We start from the raw sequence: 21,095 nt of genomic DNA, 5'->3' as shown, positions 1-21,095 counted from the left end.
TGACTAATTCTGGTTATGCCTCAAAGGTCAGTGCTGAACCTCTTCACTTGCTGACATGTCCAACTTTGCAATCACATGATTTTCATTTCTGACATTTGCTTTAAGTTTCAATTTCATTATAAATAAGGACCTCACCCAAAAAAAGAGGGAGGAATCAGGTAATCCCAGATACGAAGACCCATCTCACATATGTGCATGGGGAGATGAGCATTTGGTCCTTCCTCCATCATGCAAATTAGAATGCCAGCTCAGCCTAGTGGGTATACAAAACTGCAAATACAACAGCAGGATGAAAATGTATTAAAGAGTAGTTAAGATGAGTGATTAGTAAATAGCCTGATTGTTTATCCACCTCCTAAAACATGAACATAAAGCCACTTTAGGCAGCTAGATCATATGGGATTTTCCCTTTATTCTTTCTGAGGAGGGCTGGCCCTACCATTGGGTAGAGTCAGGCCACGGGGGGCACAGAGGCAAGGTGTTGCAGGAGAGAGCTGTGGGTTGCCCTGCACTCCCTTCTGCCCTAATGTCTGGTGCAGGATGCGGCCCTGTCACAAGTGTGGAAGTGAAACCCAACTGCAAGTCCCGCTGACTTCTGTACATGGAATGTGGAGCAATAATCATCTTGTCCTTCACCTCGGGCAGCAAAATGTCTTGGGTCAGCCCTGCTTATATACCTGCTTTCAAGTGTACGAGATAATTTCCCTAATCCTGGCAGCTGTAATGGAAGAGGAGTCTCTGCTGATTTCCTCCTAGCTCTCCCCACTGTCCTCTCCATAAAGAATCCCAATGTTTTGACTCATTTCTTCATAATGACTGACCACTGGGTTTCCTCACCTTTACAGAATGTTTCTGCACTAGGCAGCCTGACCTGAGGTAGAAAACAGAAAGATAAATCAGATTCGAAGCAGTAAAAGCAGACAGATAATTCTAACCCTCTAAATATTTTATTGGTCTGAAACACAATAGATTTATCCACCTTTATGGCATCCCATTTCTGAACACTCAAGGCAGCTCTCAATACAACAACCATGTACTAAAATAATGCGGATGAAACTACTACTTTTATTATTATTACAATTATTAATTACCTTCTACACCACCACCAACTCCCTCTACATAGCCTATTAGTGAAAGTTTTGTAAGAATCTGTCAGAATATTTGAAAAATCAGTGCTGAAGAACAAAATGACGTAATCACAAAAGGCTGGAAGGCAATCAATCAGGTTTCTGTGATACTTCTGGTCTAGAAAAAAAGAGAGAGCAGCACTAAAGCGAATCCTTCATCTCAGTTATCTTCAAAAATCCCTACTCCTCAGCTGCAAAGAATTTCTTGTTTTACAATATGTGGCTTGTTGGACTTTAACCACATTTTGCTGCTTCCCGGCCTACTCCCACCTCTGGCCTTTTCCTTCCACTGAGCTCCCTTGGAATTTCCAACACATTCCATCACCACAAGAAGCTCAGATCATGTCCTCTTTGCCTTAGAACTGTAACTTTCCCCTTATTCTTAATATTTGCATAGCTGCCCCCAATGGTGTTTAGAATTTTCTCTTGGTCCCTCCAAGTAGAGAGTTGCTAGGTGTTCCTGAGTTCCTTTGCCTTCTATGTGTACAGCTTTCCTCATCATGGCATCTTCAGGAACAGGGCTGTCTCCTCAATTTCTTCTTGTTGCGCAGGAGCTGTGCAATAGGGAAAGGGGGTTAAACTGTGATTCAGTGAAACTGATTGGCAGTAGGTTCAGGACAGAAAAAAGGAAGCACATACAACACATAGTGAATGTACCAATATAAGAACATAAGAAGATTCCCCTGCTGGGTTAGGCCCAAGGCCCTTTCAGCCTAGCATCCTATTCTCAGTGGCCAATCATGTGTGACTCCAAGTAACTAGGATTTGGAGGTGTTGAGAAGAATGCAATGTTATGCTAAGATATGGTTACCAGATTTAAAAAAATGAATCTGGGGACCCCCCTTTTTTTTTTGAAGCCGAGTAGCAACAGGGAGTCAGTAGTGGGGATGGTGAGGCAAAAGACCCTGGGCCCAAACATACATGCATATTGTATAGAGGTGCAAAGCCCTTCTTTCGCACCCTGTGAAACATAAACATAAATGCAGAGTTTTTTAAAAACTGGGCAATGGCTGCCCACCCAGGACTCCAGAGCCTCCCCTGATCAGTCAAAGCAAAGGGGGCAGGGGGCAGGAGATAGCACAAGAAACATCATGTGCGAACAAGACACATCATATGGGGACTTCCAGCAATGAAAAATGGCGGGCGCCACAGCAGCGAGCAGCTCCTGAAGCCAGCCAGAGCCAACTGCACTACCAAGCTGGCTCTGGGCTGCTGAGGCTGCCGCTGCCACATTTCCCAGGGATAAATGTGCAAATCTGGGGACATTTCGGGGATGGAATTTGTCCGGGGACAGATTTGCAAATCCGGGGACTGTCCCCGGGAACCGGGGATGTCTGGTAACCCTATGCTAAGATGATTGCTCCATCAAGGCAAGCATTTGGGCTTCCATGAAAGAATGACTACCCCCTCTGTTCTCTTGCTATGCACTGATCCATGGGTTCTCCTGTGTGTGTGTGTGCGAGGAGGGAGAGGCAGGAAAGCCCTGTTGTGGAGGTGCAAGTAGCCTTGCACATAGCCATCATAGCTAGTAGCCACTGATAGCCTCCCCCACCCCCATGAATTTGTCTGAAATCCTTTTAGAGCCTTCAAATTTGATAGTCTTTGCCAAATTTAATGCCATGAGATGGTGATGAAGGCTGCCAGCTTAGATGTATTTGGAAACAGGGTTGAATATAGATGAATGAACACTGCAGCAGTGGCTTAGAGTGAACCCTCCATGTTTTGAAGCAGTATACCTCCTGATTCCAGAAGGTGGGGTCAAAGACGATGGCTGTCATATTCACATATGTGTGCTTTCCTAAGGTTGGCCACTGTTGGCAGCAGAATGCAGGATGGACCTTGACCTGATCTAGTAAGGCAATGTTTATGTTCTTATCTTGAGTATGCACTCTTAATTATGTGCAGGGGAATAGACTGACCACCTCACGAACGGTTCACAACCTTTACCCCTGCTCCATCACATTCTGCCACTTGGCTCAGAGTTTGTACTCTGGGCTGCCTCTTGGCTCATCAGCATGTGTATAGAAGTTGTTTTCATTTAATGGGGCATGCACCCTATTTTTAACCTGGCCAGATGTGAACAAAGTCAGGGACACTCCCATCAATCACCCAATCACCTTCTTTCAGAGTTTGCAAGGAATTTATATCACTGTTCATCAGCGCTGTTTTTCTAGAAAAAGAGGTGCTGGAACTTGCCATGAACACATCCCTTGTTCTCTTATAATGGCAACGGTGCCCACCTGAGAGGTGCCGAAATTGAGTTTTGCCGAGTTCTGGCTTTAAAAAATCCCTGCTGCTCATGTTCTTTCAGGGTGTGTGTATCACACATGATGCCAGGATTTGCCTTATCTCCTTCCGAACATTTCTCTATATTTTTCTGAACAAATAGTGATCTAATTCCTTTGAGCCGAAACTACTGTCAGGTATAAGCTACTTCTAGGACATTCCCTACTGCAGCAGGAGCATAGCTGTCAACCTTCCCTTTTTTTTGCGGGAAATTCCCTTATTCCAGCGCCGTTTCCCGCTGCTTGCCGCTGCTGTCCCGGATTGTTAGATATCCCGGAGACTGTTCCCGGGACAGGTGAGGCTGCTGATCCCTTATTTTCGAGGCTGCTGATCCCTTATTTTCAAATCTGAAAGTTGACCGCTATGAGCAGGAGTAAGAAATGTGGTTGGAGAAGCCAGCCACTGAAGCCACGCCACGCTTGCCTCTGCACTTGCCCTCCTCCACCCTGTTTTTTCGGAAATGAGGGGCACCGCCTCACCCCAAATATTGGGGGCGCCCAAATGACTCAACCCCCAGGAGCTGGTGCCTCTGCTGGAGGGCATCAGGCTGGGGAAGAGTGTCCTTAAGTTTCCAGTACAAGCACTTTGTGTCTTTACTCTAGAGGAGTGCCTGGATGAGCAGCTTACAGTTCATAATGCTGCTTGCTCTGTTCAAATATTTCTTCCAAACAGCTTCAGCAAACCTCACAAGATCTGGGAAACCAACACAGATAACAGGGAAATATGTTTGCATAAGCATTCTCTAGCACAATCTACAATCTCACCTCATTTCTCTCTCTCATGGCAATGCCCTTGCAGGCTGAGCTGGGTGTCCTTTTGGCCTTGAGATGGTAGTGAGGGGAGAAGTTCATGCTTTTTCTTCATTCGTGGGCCTTAGAGGCAATATTTTGTTTACTTGCACAGAAGATCCTGATTAAAAGGTCTGCTACCCAGGGAAGCACAAGTGAGTTTTTTTGTGTGCCAGTCCTCTGGAGCAGAAAGAGTGCCATTGACTTGTTGCATTCTCTCCTCATGCCCACCTGTCATTTTATATCTGTCTGGGCACAGGGTGCCCTGGAGTATATGGCTGGAAAACATTGGGTACGTGCACAGGGTTGCTGATGCACTCAAGTTGCAAGCCTTCGGTATCTGACCCTTTCCTGTGTGTAGAACACAGTGAAATTTAGGGCATGAAAATAATAATAAATGTCTCTCCACTTAACTTGAAAGCACAAGGGGGAGAAGGAACGGCATGAGCGCAGCTGTGTAGGGCTCATCTGGTTTAGCTACAGGTCAAGAGTGAGGTGAATCTGCGCTGCAGGGGCCTACAATGTGTTTTCTTGGCTCTTGAGTATGTTATTTGTCCTTAAAGTCATAAGAAGTGAATTTAAGTTCAAACATCTGACATGAAAACCGAATAATATCCTAGTTTAGAAAAACTAGTGAAAGCACAGGAAACAGGAAATGATGTTTGTGGCCAAGCTGACCTATCTATGATGGTCACTGGACCTGCTATTGAGCATTCTGCCTGATTTTTTTGCTCAGAGGTTACACAACATTGGCTAGATTCTGATTTCTTTGAGGGGAGGTCAGACACTCTCCAGTGCATTTCCTCATCACTTTCCTTATTGCAAAAAGTGGGAAAAGTGGGTTTGTTGCATAAGACTCAACCTTGCATCCCAACAAAGCCAATAACAGGGATGGCTGGAGACAAAAGTGAGTGGGGCCATCGCTTGACACAGTCTCTCCCTACCCAATGGGCTTCGGGGAGGGGTGGGAGGGACAGGCCACTCTTGCCAGAGGCCTGAATCAAACAGTTGTAGAAGGCTTTAACCCACATCTCCTCCCATCACTCTATCCATTTTGGCTCCCCTGCATTCCCTCCATGCGCGACATTCAGGCTGCAGGTTCTCAACCACTGGACTAGGGAGTTAGCCATGGGTGACCCAAGATTCCACACAACAGGGATTAAGTAATGAGTTTTCCAGTCATGAAACTACAACTAGAAACAGGGGTCTAATCTCTCTAAGGTAAATCACACAAAGAGCCAGGCCTAGAATTTTGCATTTATAATATGCTACCCTAGTCTTCAGTTCCAAGATGCAACACCTTCTGCCAAGATGCATGCAAACCAACCCAAGATGTATGCAAAACCATTTTATAGACTTGTTACAGCAGAACATGTTAAACCTGCCTAGCTCATAAATCGTTCATATGCTATTATTGTGCTTGCATGCCAGATGAAGTTTGAACTGCCTGTTTAATACTGGAAAGGTAATTGACCTTTCTTACCTGCAGAGCCTATTCCTCATGATGTTTATCCATTACAGCTAGTAAAATGCCTTTCCAAATTAGTTCTAGCCCATAAATGAGCTATAAACAGAGAATGCATCAAACTAATGCCATTGGCATTAGTTAATGGTTTTTAGTGTCTGTAGCCGGCTTATCAACTCTGAATTTATATGTTTTTAATCCTTAACTTCTTGCAGAACCAGCTACCTAATAATCACAAATGCTTCTCTACAGTGGAGTGCGGTGAAATGTTGCATAGGGGAACAGTTAGGGCCAGAGACACCAGCTTGCGAGGGCAGTGGCGTAGCGTGGGTTGTCAGCACCCGGGGCAAGGCAAGTAATTTGCACCCCCTGACCCGTGGATTTGAGCCCCCTAACCCGTGGATTTGCGCCCCCTAACCCTCAGATGTTGCGCCCGGTGCAGCCGGCCCCCCCTGCACCCCCCACGCTACGCCACTGTGCGAGGGCAATGGAGGAGAGGAGAGGGAATGTTGCGTACACAACACTCTTCCCTTCACCAGGCCTCAGACAGAATGCTGGAACCCTGCTGCCTCCCTCCCAAAACCAGGACTAGTTTAGCCCCCCTAGTCCAGCCTAATCTAGTGGATAGCACTCTGTGTTAGAGAAGCAATCTATGCCTCCAGCAACAAAGTTTGCTTCCAGATTACCTGTTTAATTATCATTCAGCCTGATTTGTTTGCAGAGAGATTTGATTATGTGTCGGCTATCTAATGAGCATTCATCCTGATTTATTTGTGTGGAGACTGGGTGATGTGTTATCCCACACCTTCCAGTGCATTTTCTGTTCACTTTCCTTTTCAACAGAAGTCTGATCTTTTGGGGAAGTGGGTTTGTTTTGCAAGCGCTCCCAAATCAGCTTTAATTGTGCAGTGAGAGTTTGCCAAGATGCAATTGAATCTCACCTGGCGGCGGCGGGGGGGGGGGAGACAGTCTGGAAATGCCCAGAATATGTACCTTATTCATCTTTTATGTACCCCTTACTAGAACAAACTCAATACAATTTATCAGGGCTGATGAACCACCTACTAACCGTACCTCCATCTTCTCTGGATTCAGTTTGAGCTTACAAGGCTGCAACCCTTACTTCCTAGATTGTGTATTAAGTTCCACTGAGATCAATGGCACTTGCTTCCAAGTAAATATGCTTAGGACTACAATGTAAAAGATGCCGAAAATGTCTGCAGCTGGATTTGATGCCTCTCCTCCCCCTCCCCATCACAAGAGCGGGAGAACATGCTCTTTTGTTTGCATCAGGAGCCAAGTGTTATGTTTTGCAGTGGGAGCTGACCCAGTTCTCTGCTGAATCCGTTATTGACTTGTCGGCTGCTGCTGCTCTCTTTGTACATAGCCCTGCTCCCCTAACCGAAGGTGCTTGTATAGCATTTCACTCAGTTTTATGAAACTCTGTTCTATGATATAATGAGCTTTTGCAAAAAGAGCAAGTGCTACCGACTTCAACTGAGGTCAGAAGGATCTTTCTACCACTGCACTACAATGTTCTGCTTTATACTGCTGAAAAGCTGTATCAATGGACTTTCTTTTCAGTGCATAACTTACTGCAGTGGTGCAACTAGGGAATTTTAGACTCTGGACTTAACGGTGGGTGAGGGATATGGGTGGGGCTTTAAGATAGCCATGTTTATTACTTCACAGCGAGTATTTCTCTTCTCCGCCTCCTCCTCATGCTTTACAAATGCTTCTACATTCTTGATATGTTAGAGCAAAAAACAAACAGATAACAGTTTGCCAGCCCTGGTTAAAGGTAAATAAATACTCTCAGCATGTGCTGTTTTTCATTCTGTATTCACTTCCGTCAGAGCACCATCACGACCACGAGAACAAGAGTGTGTTTCAGTTGTCCTGATGCGAAATGTATTAACTTGGGAATCAGCACCACATTGTTCTAGAAAGGGATAATATATTTTAAAACTAAAAATAATGCAATGAGCATCTGTTACCATGCACAGCCAGCTACCCTCTCACTTAAGAAAGAGTTGAGAAGGAAGGATGTGCAGGAGTCTGCGCCATCCTCTCTGAGCCCCTAGCTGCCCATATGCCTGTTTGGATCTGCCCCCAACATCTGCTGCTCTCTCGGAGGTCATTTGGGACCCAGGACTGCAAGCCCCGTTGTGCTAGGGACAGAGAGTTGGTTCCCCGCTCTTTTATCAAGTCGCTCTTGCCTCGGGCAGCGAACCAGGAACTAGGAAGCAGCTTCAGCCTCCGATTTTACTGGCAGTCAGGCTGCGCGCACCCTCCCCAATCCGAATTGAGAAAAAAACCCGACCTGGTCGGTGTGCACACCCTCAGCCTGGCAGACTGCGAACCGGGACGTCGCCCCCTCTTTCCCAAGCTAATGACTGGGACCGGATGACTGGCGGTCTTTCGAGCCACGTTCCTCTCGGTCGACGCGCCGCCGGAAGAATTTTGGCAGGTCCTTCCCGCGCTCCCGCCCTCAAGAGCAAAACGGAGCGGGAGCTCGTGAGGCCGCCGAAAAGGTTCCCGCGCTCTCGGTGCGAGCGGAAGGCGGGAGAAGAGCTCGGCAGGCCCACCCCCACCCCCACCCCGCTTTCCCGGAGGCTAACGGCGCCGCGCGGCTGCAGACTCCCGGACGGGACCGTCGGGGGGCGCGCGCCTGCGCCACTTTCTGCGCCCCTCCCGGGGCTTTTTCGCGGGACAGAGAGAGTTGCCATAGCAATAGCAGGAAGCAGCGCCGAGGGGCGGGGGGCAGGCAGCCAATCCGCGCCCGGAGGGGCGTGGTGGTGGGCGTCCAGGTAGCTCCTTCCAACGCGGGCCGGGGGGGGGCGGTGGTTTCTGGCTGACGCGCCTCGGCGGGCGGGGCGTGGTGACGTGCGCGGTGGAGGCAAACCTTGAGCTGGCAACATGAGCCGCGAAAGGTGAGCGCAAGAGGAAGAAAGTCCGGCGAGGCGAGGCGTGCGCGCGGGGGGCGCTCGCTGAGGGAGTAGCGAGGGATCCCCGAGCCGGCGCTGGTGGCGCTTGCTGCAGCTGGTGTCCCGCCGTCGGAGGAGGAACTTGTCGCTCAGCGCGCACTTCCTCGGCCGCTATGGTGAGCGGGGAGCCGGAGCTCGGAGAGAAGCGGACGGGGTACCGAGCCGAGCCCGACCTGCTGCAAGAGTCGAAGCCCGAGCCGGCGGACGCCGAGACGCCCAACGGGTCCGCGCCGGGGTCGGTGCCGGAGGTGCGCCTGACCCGGCGCCGCTGGGCAATCGTCTTCCTCTTCAGCGCCTATTCGTTCTGCAACGCTTTCCAGTGGATCCAGTACGGCAGCATCAGCGTCGTCTTCGCGCGCTTCTACGGCGTGACCCCCTTCGCCATCGACTGGCTCTCCATGTGCTACATGATCGTCTACATCCCGCTGCTCTTCCCGGTCGCCTGGCTGCTCGACAAGAAGGGGCTGCGCCTCATCGCCCTGGTGGGCTCCGCTCTCAACTGCGTGGGCGCCTGGGTGAAGACGGGCAGCACGAAGCCAAACCTCTTCCCCGTCACCGTCCTGGGACAGGTCATCTGCTCGCTGGCCCAAGTCTTCATCCTGGGCATGCCGTCCCACATCGCTTCCGTCTGGTTTGGGTCCCGGGAGGTCTCCAGTGCCTGCTCCATCGCTGTCTTTGGTAACCAGGTAGGTGGCAAAATATTCAGGTACGCATTAAGACCCGGGTTCCCAAGTTGTGATCCACAGATCACCAGCTGTCCACAGGCTTTACTCAGATCCTTCATAGTGTATTTGTGGCTGAAAATAGGAGATGGTGCATCCGTTGCCTTTTAATACTGGAGTACTAATTTTTAATTGCATTTGTATTGCATTTGTATTTCTTATATTGTACTTTGTTGTGTTGCAGGTTGAAGTTTATTGTGATTGTGTCTTTCAAAACTTAAATACAGCTTTTCATTATAAATGTATGAATCTCAAAGTGATTCAACCACAGCAGTTCAGCTGCATCAGCCACAACTAAAATAAAACTCAAATATCTACAATCAGGAAATGCCAGGGTAAAAAGGAAGGTCTTTGGGAAAATGCCCTGTTGTCAGTGCTCACTTGATCTCTACAGGGATCTCTGGTCACACCCACACCTTCCATTAAAAGGCCCTTTTTTGTATTAATCATTGTGCATTCGCCACCAAAGCAGCCACTATGTGTCCTGGTGTCTCTTTCAGATCAATTGAGCAAGTTGTCATGTCATTGCAATGGCAACACTATCAAAATAAATAAATTAGTGGGTGGGGGCACAGAAGGGACAAAGTACGTTGAACCTTGTCCAACATATGGAAATGAAAGAAGCGATCGAAAATACAATTACAAATCATACAGCATCTAGCACCATTATATTTGCTGCAATAAACAGAAGAATCATCGAGTGGTCCACCAATATTCTTAGCAGTGGTCCATGGCAAAACATGGTTTGAGGACCACCAAATTAAATAATACCAACTATTTCCATCTTGTTCAATAGTATAAGGTCAGAGAGAAAGAGATGCTGGGGGCTAGAGGAAAGGAGGTAGTCCTTTCCTTTACATAAGACCACATAACACCGGTCTGGAAAGATCTACATTGGCTCCCAGTACGTTTCCGAGCACAATTCAAAGTGTTGGTGCTGACCTTTAAAGCCCTAAACGGCCTCAGCCCTGAAGGAGCATCTTCACCCCCATCGTTCTGCCCGGACACTGAGGTCCAGCACCGAGGGCCTTCTGGCGGTTCCCTCGCTGCGAGAAGCCAAGTTACAGGGAACCAGGCAGAGGGCCTTTTCGGTAGTGGCACCTGCCCTGTGGAATGCCCTCCCGTCAGATGTCAAAGAGAAGAACAACTACCAGACTTTGAGAAGACATCTGAAGGCAGCCCTGTTTAGGGAAGCTTTTCATGTTTAAAAGACCACTGTATTTTAATATTTTGTTGGAAGCCGCCCAGAGTGGCTGCGGAAACCCAGCCGGATGGGCGGAGTATAAATAATAAATCATTATCATTATCATCTGATCTTTAGAGGGCTCATCCATGTTTTTGCTTGCCCCATGCCCAGAAAGGACAGGCCCACATGGTTTTCCACTTGACTCACTCTTTCTAGGCACAGGTCCAAGTAGTTTCCTCCATTCTCAGGGAAAACCTGCTCTTTAGCTCTAAATTGGAGCAAACACCAATCCATTCCAGAGCAAACCTAAATTGCTACTTGCCATTGGCCCATCTGGGGTTCTAGTTCCCCTGCCAATCAGCTGACATCACACTGATCGGTGGGTGTCAGCTGGTGGGCAGAGGTGATTGTGTTCAATTCTTCATTGGTGGTGTGCACTAGTTCCCTGCAGAGAACTGGTATTCACAGATAATGCAACAGGATGGTACACTTAGTTCATCAGCTTATCAGCAGGGTGGTGTTGGTGTTAAATTCTGGTCAGTTTGCCTGAACAAATCACTTTGCATTGAAACCCCTGTGATCAAGAAGGGGGTTGAATCAAAACTCCTGTTAAAACTACACCCCCCCCCCCACTTTACCGATGTGCTTTGATGTTCCGACTTTGGGACTTCAAAACACCAAATAACATGATGCCGTTGTGATATCAGATGATTTACAGGCAGGCCACCCACCTCTCAGATTTGGTTTGAGAGACCAATCCTGATAAGGATCTGACCTGTGGAGCCAAACAGGTTCCCCGCCTGTGATCTACTTTGTAGGCTGAAAGCTTGCTAGCATAAAGGAATCACTAACCAGTGGAAAGTAACAGTGGCGAGTAAATCTAGATGTAAGACATGTGTTGCTATACTTCCTCAGGCATGTGCATAGCTGGTGCACCAGCCTAAATTAGGCATAAATGCTCCTGGCAAATCCTGGTGCAAGGCAGAACCCAGGAGGATGCCCAGACTGTGAGTCTGATTCCTCAAGGTGAGTACTACCCCATCCAAAACAGGCTGAATCCCCATTCCAGAGTCTGCCTTCTTCCTGACTGGCAGTGCATGTATCTTGTTTAAGCTTCCATTTATCCATCCTCATCCATCCCATTACTGTCCCTAGGGATGTGCTTCTGGAAACTAGAAAATTGCATTCTTTTTTTTTTTAATGTTTGCTTTAGTGTCTCTGGATGGCACGGTGATACATTGGTTTACAACCATAATCCGTTCCGGAGGTCCGGTTGTAAACCAAAACAGGTTGTAACCCAAGGCGCGCTTTCACCAGTGGGGTCTCAAAAAAATAAATAAATAATGGGTTGTAATAAAAAAGGGGGGGGGTTTGTAATCCAAAATGGTTGTAAAGCAAAACGGTTGCAAACCAAGGTACCACTGTACCTTTCCTAGCTAACAACAGAAGTCTGGAACAGTGTTTCGCGCTCTCCGAACAGCATAAGGTGGTTTTCCAGATTTTTATTGGGGTTTTTTTTCAAAATGTTTTATTGATTTTCTAAAAAATTTTTCAGACAAACAAACATAAATCTCAACTGTATTTAAACCATTCTTAGTAACATTGTTAAGTGACTTCCTCAAATCCCCCTAGTTGAATTTCAATTTATACAGATTTTTACTATTACTGAATTTTCAGAACTTCCTTATGAAGTTAAAATAACAATCCAGTTATTTTGTGCAGTCCCCCCCTTTTATTTTACTCCATACTGTATTTCTTACTGGTTTCCAATATATATTTAAACCAACATTTATAATACTGCATGATTGTAGTAAAACCTCTACTCTGACAAATATTAAAATTATCAATAAAGACAGTTAAAAACAGTTAGTGGCTCACTTGTGATACTGGCAGCAGATCTGAGCTCTACACTTCCCCCTCCTTTCAAAATTGGCATTGTTATCAGAGAAGTGGCTTCCTGGGCAGGGGAAAATAAAGGAAATGTACGTGAACATCAAAGTACAATTGTCTCTGGTGAGTTTGTTTGTGCATGATGTGGCGGAAGTGTTCAGTGTTCTCTATCCTTCCGCAGGGGTAGCCAGTGTGGAATCCAACAGATGCTCTAGGCTAGGATAACAATTCCCATCATCCGTGACCATGCTGGCCGGGGCTGGTGGGAGTCTAGCAATATCTGCAGACCAGATATCTGCATTGGCTCTAGTGCCGTCTCCCTAAATGCTGATTCTGCTGCATCAAAGGGAATTCCCACATGCATTTGCCGCTTTTATCTTGATTAAGAGGGAATCCCAGGACTCTCCTGCCTTTGCATTTGTGGTTAACCTCATTGTGAAACTAAGGCCTTCATTTTAAATATAAGATCATGCAACTATCCCTCCAACCCTCAAAGACTGTGGTTGTATTCAGCAATATGCTCTTCTGATCCTTCTGCCAATGCAAGCGTTTTAGCTAGCCGGTTGAAATGCTCTCCTTTCCTTCCCTGCCCAGAGCAAACGCTGTTCTGGAGTTCTCCAGAAACCCTCTAAGCCAATTTGGGGGAGTACCTGAGAAGAGAGTTGGGGAAGCCACGTTGTTCAAGCAGAAGAACTTGCCAAGGGCTCATTAGGTGAATCACACCATATTAAGATAGTGAGAGGACCACAAGGCAGTTCATAATAAAAATCACAAAAATTCATAACATAGTAACAAACAAAAACAGTGCTCCCCTTGCAGTTTAAAAGGCCATGTTTCTGTCAGAATAGGTAGAGACAGGTAGGTTTTTAATGTTTGATATTTTGTTGTCGTTTTATAATTTGTTGGAAGCTGCTCAGAATGGCTGTGGAAACCCAGTCAGGTGGGCAGCAAGCAAGCAAACAAACAAACAAATAAATCTAGCCGCTTTATAATAGTTTGTATTTGGAACATTTTCTTTGCAATGAATGGCCACCATAGGGGATATATTAGTACTCCTGCAAACTTGGTGGATCCTCTTACTTGAAAATTTCTCTTTATTTTCTTGCCAAGTATGCTGCTTTCCAGTTGTTTGTCCTAGACAGAATATTATTGCTAGCATCTACTGTGCTCAATAATGATGTTCTTTTCTAAAATCAGGATATTATGGAGCTGAACAAGAGCAAACAAAATAAGTTTCCCTCCAGCTCCTGTATAAGAAATGCTCTGTGTTCAGGTTCTTCCCCCTCACAGGTGTGGATTGCTGAAGGCAAAAGGGAAGTGCCTGATGCTGACATTGTGCAATAAGAAGATGCCTTGGCTTTCAGGCGCACTTCCTGAGTTCTGCACACGCAGAAGATATAGGCATAATAATAGCTGTGATCGTTAAAAGCCAGTGTCGTTGGAAGCAAATGTTTCCATATGAAGGTGATGGTGAAGATTGCTGTACACATTTGAAAGGAGATAAGTGTGCTTGTCTCACCAGACTGAAATTGCACGTCCTTAAGAATGATCTCTCATAACAAGTACCATTGATGCATTTTAAATGGCTCTTCATAGCAGAGACACTTAACTCTGTAGAACTGTTTGAGCTGTTAGAGACCTAAGTCAGCAGCTGAACAGATCCTCTGCCAGAGTTGTCTGGAAATGCACACAAGCATAGAGAGAGAGAGAGAGAGAGAAGGAAGGAAGGAAGGAAGGAAAGAAGGAAAGAAGGAAAGAAGGAAAGAAGGAAGGAAAGAAAGAAAGAAAGAAAGAAAGAAAGAAAGAAAGAAAAGATCAAATAGAACTCAAAGATAGAACCTTTCTATGGGATTTGAGCATGGGTCAGCAAACTAAGGTCCACAGGCCGGATCAGGCCCAATTGCCTTCTAGATCTGGCCCATGGACTGTCCGGGAATTGCTGTGTGGATTGCCAGCGCACATATTCTTTCCCTCTCCCTTCCTCACTCGGCTGCGCTTTTCTCCTGAGGGATGGAGCAATCTTGACCCATGCCTGGTGCCATCGATGGTGGGAGTCGGCTCACCCACCTGCCCACCTCAGCAGGGCAGTGCTGTGAAGGGGGCATGTGACACCAGCTGATGGCTGCTGCTGCATTTTCCTCCCTCCCCCTCTTCCTCAGCGCCGCTTCCTCCCTCCCTCCCTTCCTTCCTTCTCCACGCCGCTTCCTCACACGCTTTCTTCATCCCTCCCTCCCTCCTTCATTCCTCCTGTGGCGTTCAGGCAGGTTGTTGTGGTGGCCACGTCCGCCGCTTCTGGGTTGGTAGGCGGCTCTGTCTTCACGGTGCCCTTCGGGAAGCAGCAGCAGCAGGTGGTGGGTAAAAGTTCCAGCGACACCCTGGTTCCCCTACCTCCATCCGCGGCTCCGCCGCCGGGGCTGCTGCTTCTGCCTTCGCCAGCCAACACAGCCTCCTACCCTGCCATGGCGACTGGCTGGCTGGAGAAGCCCAACTGCAACTATTGGGACAACAACTGGGACAGGTAAAGCGAAGCATCTTCAGGCCTCTTTGCAGATGGGCAAAAATCATTCTGCCCCCTCCCCAAAAAATATAGTTGGCCCCCCACAAGGTCTGAGGGACAGTGGACCGGCCCTCCTGAAAAAGTTTGCTAACCCCTGGCTTTGAGTGTGGGATCCCTCTTTTCCCTAAAGAGGGTACAGGTTACTGTAACAAAGAGCTGACTTTTGTAATTTTGCAACATTTACGGCTGCTTCATGGCATAGTAGAAACATGTCAATGCTTTGCACTTGGGCAGGAGTCCAGGGGATGCTGGCAAATTTGGGGAGCATGTTGCCTGGGCATATTGCCTGTGCTGCAGTTTCATGGTGCATTGTTTAAGCATTTGATGTGACCAGAGCCTCTTTCTGCCAGATTTCATGTGTCTCCTTGGTTGAAATAAACTTGATTTATCTTTCTGATGTCTCACTCTGTTGGAGTCTGGTAATTATATTATAGTGCAGAACAAAATAGTCTGGTTAGACTGCGGCTGAAAGGATAAAGAAAACTTAAGGCCATTCTAAGTACAGGTTTACAGATGGCCAAGTTGGAACCAAGAAGATAACAGTTAATACTGATGCCAGTGGTCTCAAAAATTTCAGTGGCATCCTGTACGAGGCCAAAATTCAACGACTTTCCCAACGCTTATCTTCCATTCTGCTCAGTTCACTATAATTGCAAAGCCCTGCAGCGTCTTTTGTGATGGCACCAAGTGCACCAGACCCAGTTGCACCCCCCAAAATCCACCTCTGCTGATACTGAACTTGTAGAAGATACAGTAAATAAAACCTGAAAGGGAATGATCTTCTTTGCCAACAAGTAGTTACTAAAAGAGAAGGAATCGGTGAGGAGGAAGAGCAGATTGCCTTTCTATCTCTCACAATTTCCCCTGGTTCAGGTAGCTCAAGATAGCATCTAATTACCAACATTTATTCTAAAGGCTTGTCAGCTAGTGCGTTTGCCCTATTCTAAATAACCCCCACTTGTGCTTTTTCATTGTTTAAGTTATCACATGATTTCTTGGAACACACCACACACAATGTTGCAAGAGGGATCTATGAGACTCCTTCCGCTTCCCTGCTCTCCAGCTGAGTATCTTGACCTTAAACCCAGAATGCAAACACTGAGATAGGGAGACAATGTTTTTGGGTTGCCACTGGGGACGTGGTACATTAGACACATCTTGTAGACTTTGCTTTTGTTTCAAGGACAAAAGTCTGGATAGTATCTCTTATAAAATGTTTGATGCGATACCACAGAGTACTGTTCCTTGAGCTGTTCATAATGTTTTTAGTAGCCCCCTGCCTTTCAGCTAGGCTGTCATTTTGTTTAGAGGAATAATTTGTCTGGTACTGTAGTTTTTTCGGAGTTTGCCGTTGTGACCCAACATGTTTGACTTGTGTTTGGTGGCTATCCAAAGTGGGCTTTGGTGTCAAATTTTTATTTTTTATTTTGAATTTGTTTTTTATTTATTTGTTAACATTCTTATATTACATCAGTAAATGTTGTCATATTACATTACAGGACTTAAAGGTAAAGGTACCCCTGCCCGTGCAGCCCAGTCGTGTCCGACTCTAGGGTTGTGCGCTCATCTCACTCTATAGGCCGGGAGCCAGCGCTGTCCGCAGACACTTCCGGGTCTCGTGGCCAGCGTGACGAAGCTGCTCTGGAGAGCCAGAGCAGCACACGGAAACGCCGTTTACCTTCCCGCTATAAAGCGGTCCCTATTTACTTGCACCCGGGGGTGCTTTCGAACTGCTAGGTTGGCAGGCGCTGGGACCGAACGACGGGAGCGCACCCCGCCGCGGGGATTCGAACCGCCGACCATGCGATCGGCAGGTCCTAGGCGCTGAGGTTTTACCCACAGCGCCACCCGTGTCCCTCTATTACAGGACTTACTATAATATAATTTCCAACATGTATACAAAAATTATATACAAATTTTATATACCTAGAAAGAAACAAAAAAAAGATGGAAAAAAGAAACAAAAAGAACAAAAAGAAAAAAGAAAAACAACCCCCCCAAATCATATACATACCAACATTCTAGACTTCCTGTCTATCCCATTGTATATTCCTTTTTTACAAATGAATGTACTCTTATTATTGTATATTTCTTTACATTTTATCTAATGCATTCCTATATCAATATGTGCTCTTAGTCTTATTTCTCAACTCATTCTCACTCCAACGTCAATCAAACGCTAGCACAGATAGCGGACCTATACTGTATTTTTGAACATATGTTTTATATCTATCCCACTTTCCCATAAATTTTTGTTTTGAATTGCCTCTCAGGGTATTTGTTAACTGTGCCATTTCAGCAAATTCTTGTAGCTTGTAATGCCAGTCCGTTATTGTTGGGGCTTCTTGTTCCTCCCACCCCTTTGCCACCAAAGTCTGAGCTGTGGCTGTTGCATATAAGAATACCTCCCTAAAGGCCTTCGGGATGTCCCTGCCAACAATGCTTAACAGAAATGCCTCTGGTCTTTTTGAAAAAAGTTATTCCAAACATTTTTTTCAACTCCTTGTAGCCCCAGAACACTTTGATCTTCCTACATGTCCACCACATATGATACACGTCGCCATTACTCCCACCACACCTCCAACAAGTATTTGCTAAGTTTTTATACAACTTTGATAGACTTGAGGGGATGAGGTACCATCTGTGCAGCATCTTTTCTTTGATGTTATAACACGCTATAAATTTCATATTTGTTCTCCAAAGCTCTTCCCATTCGGCCATCATTATTGGACGTCCAATGTCCTATGGCCTTCTAATCATTGTTGCCTTAACCTCCTCCTCCTTAACTTCTCATTCCAGGAGGAGTCAATATATTCTCGAAAAATATGGTAACACTGAAGCTGAGCTTCTCTTGTTGTGGATTTGAACAACTCCAAAGCATCCTGGGGAGCTTTGATCCTCTTTGCTTTCCCTTCTTACTCTTGCTGTGGTGGGTGTTAGAATCTGGACTCTTGTTGTTGTTGTTTAGTCGTTTAGTCGTGTCCAACTCTTCATGACCCCATGGACCAGAGCACGCCAGGCACTCCAGTCTTCCACTGCCTCCTGCAGTTTGGTCAAACTCATGCTGGTAGCCTTGAGAACACTGTCCAACCATCTCGTCCTCTGTCATCCCCTTCTCCTTGTGTCCTCCATCTTTCCCAACATCAGGGTCTTTTCCAGGGAGTCTTCTCTTCTCATGAGGTGGCCAAAGTATTGGAGCCTCAGCTTCAGGATCTGTCCTTCCAGTAAGCACTCAGGGCTGATTTCCTTCAGAATGGATAGGTTTGATCTTCTTGCAGTCCATGGGACTCTCAAGGGTCTCCTCCAGTACCATAATTCAAAAACATCAATTCTTCGGCGATCAGCCTTCTTTATGGTCCAGCTCTCACTTCCATACGTAGTGAATCTGGACTCTTAGGTGAGAGCAAAAAAGGAGATTTTAAAGGACAGCAAGGCCAACTAGGGCTCATTATAATATTCATTTACCAAAGATGCCCGCTACAGCATAAATGGAAGGTGGAGGAATTCATTTTTATGCTTTATTACCATCTCATATTAATGAGATGAAGGTGAGATGGGAGAGGAAGATCGTTAGGAAAATATGATGGGGAGGCAGAAACAAAAGCTGGGTGTTGCTCTGGATCTCCCACAAACCCTTAACCAAGAGGGGGCAAGGCTTTAATGTGGGGGGGGGGGCAGAGGAGGCCATAGTGGTTTGTGAGAGAAACCCCAATGCAACCATATGGCTGGATGAAGTGGAATATTCTAATTACAGGAGACACTCCAGATTTGCCATTTACGATCTACAGTGGTACCTCGGGTTACATATGCTTCAGGTTACATACACTTCAGGTTACAGACTCCGCTAACCCAGAAATAGTGCCAGTTACAGATAGGTAGCCGTGTTGGTCCTGTAATACCTTCCTGTAATACCTATTGGAGTCGTTAAGAGTCGTCAACAGGCTCATCACAGCTATCTGCCAATCACCCATTCCCACCACCCTTCTGAGTAATACCCCTCCCCACCTTCTCACTATATAGAAGGGTCTGGAAACTTCTGTTTCAGTGTATCTGAAGAAGTGTGCATGCACACGAAAGCTCATACCAAGAACTAACTTGGTTGGTCTTTAAGGTGCTACTGGAAGGAATTTTTTTTGTCCAGAAATAGTGCTTCAGGTTAAGAACTTTGCTTCAGGATGAGAACAGAAATCGTTCTCTGGCGGCGCAGCAGCCGCAGGAGGCCCCATTAGCTAAAGTGGTGCTTCAGGTTAAGAACAGTTTCAGGTTAAGAACGGACCTTCGGAACAAATTAAGTACTTAACCCGAGGTACCACTGTACAACACACTTTCTCCCCTGGACTTTAGAAGCAATTACAGTTCTTAACCTGAAGCACTATTTCTGGGTTAGCAGAGTCTGTAACCTGAAGCATATGTAACCTGAAGCGTATGTAACCTGAGGCACCACTGTATTCCAGCAGAGATGTGGCTCCTGAAGAAATGACTGGGTTTGTAAAACTAGATGCCAGCCTGAGGGGAAATTAAGCAACACAGAGACACAAATAGCCTGCATACCACTTTCTGCAGCGCATCTGTCAGCGCTTGGCTTGGGCCTGACTGCAGTGCACTTATTTTTGGGATTGGTTGCACTTATGGCAATAGCACATCCAATCCCCACAACCCGCACGTACCAGGGACTTCCCTTCCTCTGCTCAAGGCTGCTGTCCATACATATGGATGACAGTGGGAATTGTGGAATAAGCAACATTCTGGTAAGGCTTCATCAGATAGTTGCAGCCTTTACCATTCTGTATGAGTTTTACATGGCTGAAATATCTCCCTAGCGAGGAGGAAATAGGGTGTAGCCATGTGTCTTCTGCCCTTGTGGGTCTTGTAGTAGCCAGCAAAACCGGTGTGATTATTTATTTTACTAAATCTTAGTGCTGCTTTTCAGAAAATTATTGTTTCCCAAAGAAGTTCACATTAAAAAGAGAGGGAGGGAGGGGCATTGTATACAAAGACACAGCAGGGAAGGGGAGACAGTGGAAGAAGTAGAGGAAGGAAATAAGTTCTTTAAGGCCAGAACAAAGAGGAGAAGAATAACCAGGCATTTCTCTGTAGTTGAGTTTAGGCCATTTTCTGTTTATTTATTTGCTTGTTGATGTTTCCTTATTGAATAGTCTTTTGGGGGCTCTTGTTCCTTGGTGGATGTAGAGCATCTTCCCATCTTGCTTCTGCGGTCCCAGTGCAGCTGGCATTTGGAGTGGAGCATCCTTTCTGCAGGTTTCCTGCAGCTGCTCCTTCTCTGGCTGATGGATGGGACCCTCTTGGTCTCCCCTTGGCCATGACGCTATTCCTGGGAGGCAGGAGGAGCAGCTTCACAGCTCCTTCCCATGCTGCCTTCAGCTGACCCTGGGCAACTCATTTAAAAAATGTTTCTGCTATCCTTTGGTTGGGGGTGTGATTCTCAAGTTCACTTTGGCAAGTTTCTATGTCTTGGCAAATTGTGGAGAACAACCCTACTTTTGAAATTTAGGTGACTGGTATTGCAAAATGTGTTTGTTTGATATTCCAGCTACATTGCTCTGTTCCTACCTTGTTCTGGAGTGTCCCTTTGATCTGAGTGGTGCTTACTCATGTATGGTTTCCCCACACTTGGAAACCTGTTTGGTTCCTGGATCTCTCCTCCTAGACAGTAGCCATTAGAAATCAGACCCTGAGGCTGTACTTTTAGATCCACTTCCCTGTGAGCAAGCTTCATTGAACTCAGTGGGAATTTTCCATTTAAACATGGATAAGATTGCACTGTTAAGGAAAAAGAGACTGTAGGATACAGTAAACATTAAGCCAGTTTGACTTAAAGGCAGCAGGTTGGACCTGCAACAATCCCTCCCTGCAACATGCATTATTGTTCCTGGTCCCAGTCAACCACCTTCTTCTCTTTCAGGTCTCTCCATTCCCTTCCTTCTCCCTCTTCATTTTCCATCTTCCCCAACAGTGCACTTAATGCCCAGTGAACATGCTCAGCCATCACTGGGATGCTTTTGGGTCCTATCTCTTTACTCCCCACCCACACTTTTTTGTATTTGTGCAAACTTTGGTGTTGGCTAA

General features: G+C 46.4%; 1 protein-coding gene and 1 long non-coding RNA gene across 4 annotated transcripts in view; one reads left to right on the top strand and one right to left on the bottom strand.

The window, feature by feature from the left end:
* Positions 1-1,051: 1,051 nt before the first annotated feature.
* On the bottom strand, positions 1,052-8,278 carry LOC309365185. The gene is made up of 2 exons (XR_014165930.1): positions 7,990-8,278; positions 1,052-1,681 (listed from the first exon to the last, which is right to left on the bottom strand). It is a non-coding gene; the product is annotated as an uncharacterized lncRNA (long non-coding RNA).
* Positions 8,279-8,713: 435 nt separating this feature from the next.
* Positions 8,714-21,095, top strand: part of FLVCR2 (FLVCR choline and putative heme transporter 2) — a 48,970-nt gene continuing 36,588 nt past the window's right edge. For all 3 annotated transcript variants that reach the window (XM_081912726.1, XM_081912725.1, XM_081912724.1), the window contains exon 1: positions 8,714-9,339. In XM_081912726.1, the coding sequence (XP_081768852.1) occupies positions 8,767-9,339 (573 nt within the window). In that variant the 5' untranslated portion in view covers positions 8,714-8,766. The remainder of the gene's footprint in view (positions 9,340-21,095) is intronic.

The sequence above is a fragment of the Podarcis melisellensis genome (assembly GCF_964234715.1).
Source record: "Podarcis melisellensis genome assembly, chromosome: 1".
NCBI lineage: Eukaryota > Metazoa > Chordata > Lepidosauria > Squamata > Lacertidae > Podarcis > Podarcis melisellensis.
The sequence above is the reverse complement of the archived record's forward strand: the minus strand, read 5'-3'. Positions and strand labels throughout refer to the sequence as shown.